The following is a 6,099-nucleotide window of genomic DNA, read 5'->3' as shown; positions in this document are numbered from 1 at the left end:
TTTTTTTTTTTTTTTTTTTTTTTTTTTTTTTTGCCAGACTAGCCTAGGCAGGCTTAGCTAGGGGCTAGGCCTAGAGATTTCAAAAACTGCATTGGTAGCAAGCCAAATCTTTGACAGAAAAAGGCCATACAGAAACTCAATTTTACATAAAAGATTTGTTTGTTCAATATTTATTTTGATAGGCCTTGGTCTTTTAAAGCTGGGGCTAGACATTTTGTAGGCGGCCACTGGTGCAGTAGTAGGCCTAGCCTAGGCTAGGCCTAGGTTAGGAGGTCTACTAATCCTAGCCATGCTAGGCCTAAAACATCTGCCAATCGAAGCCTGGGTTGTAACCTATTATTTGTCTTGGCTTCATAGTAAATTATTATTATCATATCTGAAACATTTTTTATTATCTAAAAAGAACCAAATTAAATATGTTCGCCTTTACTACCGATCGCATCGCACGTGAATTCTGTCAACAAACATGTGTGTGTTTTTTGTCAATTATAGGCATTTTTAGTCGATTTTCATGATTAAAAAATAAATAAATAAATTTAATAAAATTTGTATTAGTTTTTGTAGATCAGTTTAGTCTAGTTTTAGTTTAATACTATAGGCTAATTGCAAGATATTTTGTATAGATATTCCAACTAGCAATCATTTTTTTTAATTTGCTGGTTTGACGTGAATTTTTACCTAGCAATTATGACAAACCTACTAGCAAATTGCTAGTTTTCTAGCGTGAATTTCGATCCCTGGTTCGAACATATATGTCTTCAACTTTGGTTAATATATTTTTTTGTAGGCTAGGAAAAATTTTTGGTGACTGCTCAAATTCTACATCATTATATGTTAACTAATAATTACAGGAAATTAATTAAGTCAGTGGTGGTCTATTATGAATAAATGTGTTTTTAAATGTTGAAAAAACAGATTAATATTAATCTGCATTACTGGATATCTTAAACAATTTGTTAGCTTCATAGCTGCTGCTTGCCAGCCGTCTTCAGCTACGCTGCAAGTCAGTAGTATGTCATAATCAGAAATTCAACTTTGTTGTATTTGAATACAAATTAAAGTTGAAGTTGCAACTACTACTAATTGAAGTCCTAGTTCAAAATTTTAAGAATACAGTTGTAACAAAGTATGGCAATTAAAATTAATTTTTTAAAAGTTATTTAGTTTAAAACAGGCATTTTATCTTCAAATGTGGTTGCTTTATTTTTTAGGAGCTGCTAAGTTTAATTGAGTTATTAAAGCAGAGATTGGTTGAAGAGCGGCAGAAGCAGATACTGATGGAATCCAAAATAAGGGAAGAAGTGTGCAACGAAATGGCCCAGCAACTTAATATTGGATCTGAAGACAGGTAAGTATAAAGTAATTCTAAATGGCATAAATAATTTCATAATTGATACGTGATATGTTTTATTCTTTTGATCCAAAATCTATTCATATACTGTCAAAACAAATTTTGTAAAATAAGCAAAAATTGTATAGCTATTTAAAAACAATTGAGAAAAAAATCTGCATAGATTTACACTAGGCCTATTTGTGAAAAATCTTGGACTGATTTGCAAGTATCACAACCAACTGCGAAGTGTTGTGGTACTATGGTGGTTCAAGGAATTGACATATTAAGTAAGGTAATTTTTATTCTTATTTTCTGTTTTGAAATTTGTATTCAGTATGATCAACAAGCAGATGTATGTGATGCAAGAAGAAAAATGCAAGAGAATTGAAATGTACATGCAGTCAGTTAAAAAAAATTGCAAACGTGCTGGCATAGAAAATGACGATGACAAGTGGGTTTCTAGTAAATTATTACATGCAGAGAAAATGAAAGTCAAGGTACTGTATAATTAACATATAATTAGATAACTAATTAAAAACTGTACTCTTATATATCCCTCTTGTGCCTTTGGGTATTTCACATTTTATAAGCTTTATTTGGGTGTAATTATTTTCCAATTCTATGTAAAGACACTATGCTATATTGATTTGTTATAAATTACCTTACAAATAGGAAAGAGATGAAAGAATTGAGATTTTAAATAACATGGTCTCATCTTTGCAAGAGAAGGCTAAATTGAGCAAAGAGTTGGTGGCCGGAGATGCAAAGTCAACTGATGAATCTACTGAGGTTTTGAAAAAACAAGTCAGTGAGATGCGCCAGACAATCCTCAAACAACAGTCAGAGGTCACTGAACTTCAGCAGACACTGCATGATGAGTTTCATGCCAAGAAGGAAGAGATTCAGAGATTAAAGGAGAAGATAACAGAGGATAGCGAGACAATGGATGGACAGGTATGCATAATGCTCTCAGTTCCTTGTTTTGATATAATAGAATATGCAATAAATAAATAAAACTTTTACTAGCTAGGACTACTTCCTACTACTACCTTTTTAGAAGCAAGCCTTGGAAGATTTACAGCAAGCACATCAGGAGAGAAACAAGATGTTGGAAGCAGCTAATGTAAAGCTTCAAGACCGTGACAGAACAATTGAGAACATGCAACAGGAGGTGCTACAACTGAAGCAATCCCACAAAACTGGTATATGAAACTATATTTTAGAATTAGTGAATTTTATAAAACTAATCTGATACATTAGAGTATCAGTCAACTTATACTTGGGTAATGTTATAAGAATAATATTTATTCAATATTTATAAAGCACAAATCAAAGGTACTGTACATGTTTATTTGTTAAAAAGCTGTAGATTTACCTGGAAAGGGAGCGAATATTTGGCACATGGTTTTATGCTGAGTTTTTTCTTTTTTTCAGAATTGTAACTCAGGTAAAATTAAGGCTATGCCTAATGTTTGGAATTCTATATGATGAACTTGTATTTTTATGAAATTTTAGATTTAATAATGCAGTGCTTTACAGTAATCGTTAAGAAGTACAGTTGAACTTGCCTGAGTAGACTTTGCCTAAGTCAATCTTTTTTTACATGCCATGTTGTGCTTCCTTAACCCTTACGCTGCCATCTTCGCATAAATGCGAACACCGCACAGTGGTGTTTATGCCAGTTTCACATAAATGCGAATAAGCTCACTGTCAGCCAATGTCACTTTGCATAAATGCGAATTGGGGAAGGTCTTCCAAAAAAGCGACCATAGGGCGGCTGTTTTAACACTTACCCAAATAGTGTTTACTGGATAAGAAAACTAATGAGTTTCTGCACATTTTGGTGTGAAACTTGCTGGGTGTTGTTTTGTTAGAATTTTGAGTTTTTGCAAGTTGAAAATATGATGTTTTGAAATTCTGAGAAACTATATTCTTCTGTAGTTGTTACAGCTCTGCTGGATAATAAGGAGACTTAGAAACTGACATAGAAAACCATGTTCTGGGCCTAGGCTTGGACTGTGATGGTAATGTTAAACATACGTAGGCCTAGGATTCGTTATTTTGATTTTCATCAGCAAGTAATTTGACTTTGAAAACACATACTCTGCTAATAGGCCTAGGCCCAATATACTATTTGTGATTAGGCCTATTGACAAAATATTCCTATCATTTATTCACAAATGATAAATAAAATGCAGAAAGTACAAAACAACTAATGCTGTAATTGTTTTTAGATTTATATTTTAATAATCTCAATAGTTTATGAATTATTAAGGAAAAATATACACTATGAAAAATAAGCATTACGGTGACCTTGTTAAATAATTAGCTGGCACGGGATTAGAGGTAAAGTTATCAGCTGGCGCTCTGGTTGACTGAATAAGAAAAGAGCTGGCAGCGAAGGGTTATTGTAAGTCAAATTTCATGTATTAAAGTCGAACAGTTTTTCTATACCATTTTGGATTCGACTTAGACAAGTTCAACTGTAGTTTAATTCCAGTTTAATTTTTTTCACATAAAAATCACTTTCAATTATAATGGTTGTTTGTTTTGCTTCGTATAGATAATTCTGTACTGCTACCTAAAGGAGACGAAACTTGTGTCCTTGAAGTCAATGAAATAATGGTTGAAAACAAATGCTTAGAAAAAAAACAAAAACAAATGACAGAGCTTGTAAAGAAAATCAGAAGAATAGAAAATGAAAAGCTACATCTTGCAGAGGAACTGGAGCAAGTAAAGGAATTAAATGGAAAATTGACAAAGACAGAGCTGAAGTCTGAAGAATACCAAAGAAAGCAAGTAGGAGAATTAAAGGAGAAGTTGAAAAAAATGCAAAGTGACAGCGATCACATACATTACTTATACATAGAGAAGGAAAAAATAGTGAAACTGAATGTAGAAATTAAAGAGATGGGTGAGGAGAAACTAAGAAAAGCTCAAGAAATAAATGAAAAAGTGATGAAGTCAAAAGAAGAAATAAAACTGCAAGTAGAAGAATTACAAAAGAAGATTAAGGAGGTGAAAGAAGTAAAAGAACAGGAAGTAAACCTATTGATTGAGAAGATGAGGAAGGTACGAGAACAGAAAGAAGATATTGAGGGTGTGATGGTTGAGAAAGAAAATCAGTTACAGGAATCTCTAAAGAAAGTGAGAGAAGTAACGGTAGAAAAGGAAATTAATGATAGGTTATTTGCCGATAAAGAAATGGAACTGGAAGAGAAAGTGAGAAAGTTGAAAGAAATTAACGAAAAAGGCCATGTAGAAATATGCAAAAAGATTAGTAACCTCATTAAAGGGAAGCAAAAGATGAAGGAAAAGTTAAATGAAAAAGAAACTGAGGTGGAGAGTTTGAATGAGAAGATAACTATGCTGAATGAAGAAAATGCCAAGTACGAAGAGGAATCCAATGAGTTGCAGAAGTTAACTGAAGAAAAGGAAAGGTTGAAGAAATTGTTAATGGACAAAGACAGACAAGCATGTGAAATACATGGAAAATTTGAAAATCTGGATAAAGAAAACCAACGACTTCAAGAACTACTTGCAGAAAAATGTAAAGATGTGAGTGAGTTAAAGGAGACCATAAAGAAGCAAAGTGAGTGCAAGCGTCTGAAATTGGAATGTGTCAGAGGTTTACTAAATGAGAAAAAAAATGAACCAGAGGCTTTCAGACTGAAGAAGAACACTATGAATGATGACACCAGCAGAATTGAAATAAGTGTCACACCGCTTCAGAAAAAGAAAACATGGAAACGGCAGGGAAGGAAGAGGAAAGCAATAGTTAATAGTGTATGTACTACTTTAAAGTTCTGTTATAATTTTCTTGATAATGTGTTGTAAAAATATGCCATTTATGAATTAAACACTGAGAAATAAGAGAGACATTTTATATACCTACCACCTGCTGAAATTAAATATTTCAAATAGAAATATATTATTTTGACGGTTTCCTCCTTACAGGATGAGAATGGTTTCCAATCAAAGACATCTAAAAAGCAACAGCCTCCTCGACCCCAAAGAAGGACGCGAGCCACAAAGACGGAAGAGGAGATGGAAAACAAACCAGCTGTAATAGAACCAAGTCATTCGCCTGGATCAGAATCAATCTGTAGACGAAACAGAAAACAAGCTGCCTTAACAAATTTAGGTGATATGTTTCACAATAAAGGTGAGATTCACTTTAAAGAAACATTATAATTGGTATATAATTCATTGTATTTATAGTATGGCAAGTTTGATGAGTTGCAAACCTGGTATGAACTAATGCATGCTTATAACAAAATAATCTGAGATTACAAACCCTCGCCCTGTTGCACCATATCTATGTATATATTCGATTCACTTGATCCCCTCGATCCACTAAACAAGGCCCAGCATCATAGGCCTCACATGGCAAGCCCATCAATCGGGTGAGTTTGCACGGCATCCGGACTGCTTCCAGTCCGTCTGCCAAATTTGACGCACAGTCGATCCACTTGAGTCCGTCAGTGCTAAAAGTCAGCTCGGCCTAGGCAAACAACAACGATCAGTACGAGTGGCTCTGTCTGTTGCAAGCGGAAAATATAACCAGAGCCTTGCAGGCGTCAACGTTCCTATGCATGATACACGACTTTTAGAAGTATATATACGTGTATGTATATGTATATATATATATATATATATATATATATATATAAAATCAAACGAGTAGGTGGCTGCATCGGCTTCAATAAAATAGTAATAAAACGCATAAAGCAAAAGTGTAGAGTAGCCGTAACTTTTAATGGTAA

At 33.7% G+C, this 6,099-nt stretch overlaps 1 protein-coding gene across 1 annotated transcript in view; it reads left to right on the top strand.

The window, feature by feature from the left end:
- LOC117108719 (kinesin-like protein KIF20A) overlaps window positions 1–6,099 on the top strand; it is a 38,318-nt gene that overhangs the window by 26,804 nt on the left and 5,415 nt on the right. The window contains exons 11-16 of the mRNA XM_033250838.1: window positions 1,212–1,348; window positions 1,668–1,830; window positions 2,006–2,287; window positions 2,391–2,535; window positions 3,897–5,119; window positions 5,291–5,498. Coding sequence (XP_033106729.1) covers window positions 1,212–1,348; window positions 1,668–1,830; window positions 2,006–2,287; window positions 2,391–2,535; window positions 3,897–5,119; window positions 5,291–5,498 — 2,158 coding nt within the window. The remainder of the gene's footprint in view (window positions 1–1,211; window positions 1,349–1,667; window positions 1,831–2,005; window positions 2,288–2,390; window positions 2,536–3,896; window positions 5,120–5,290; window positions 5,499–6,099) is intronic.

The sequence above is a fragment of the Anneissia japonica genome, unplaced genomic scaffold, assembly GCF_011630105.1.
Source record: "Anneissia japonica isolate Jap-2015-1 unplaced genomic scaffold, ASM1163010v1 scaffold26_len2425191_cov177, whole genome shotgun sequence".
Taxonomy (NCBI): Eukaryota; Metazoa; Echinodermata; class Crinoidea; order Comatulida; family Comatulidae; genus Anneissia; species Anneissia japonica.
The sequence above is the reverse complement of the archived record's forward strand: the minus strand, read 5'-3'. Positions and strand labels throughout refer to the sequence as shown.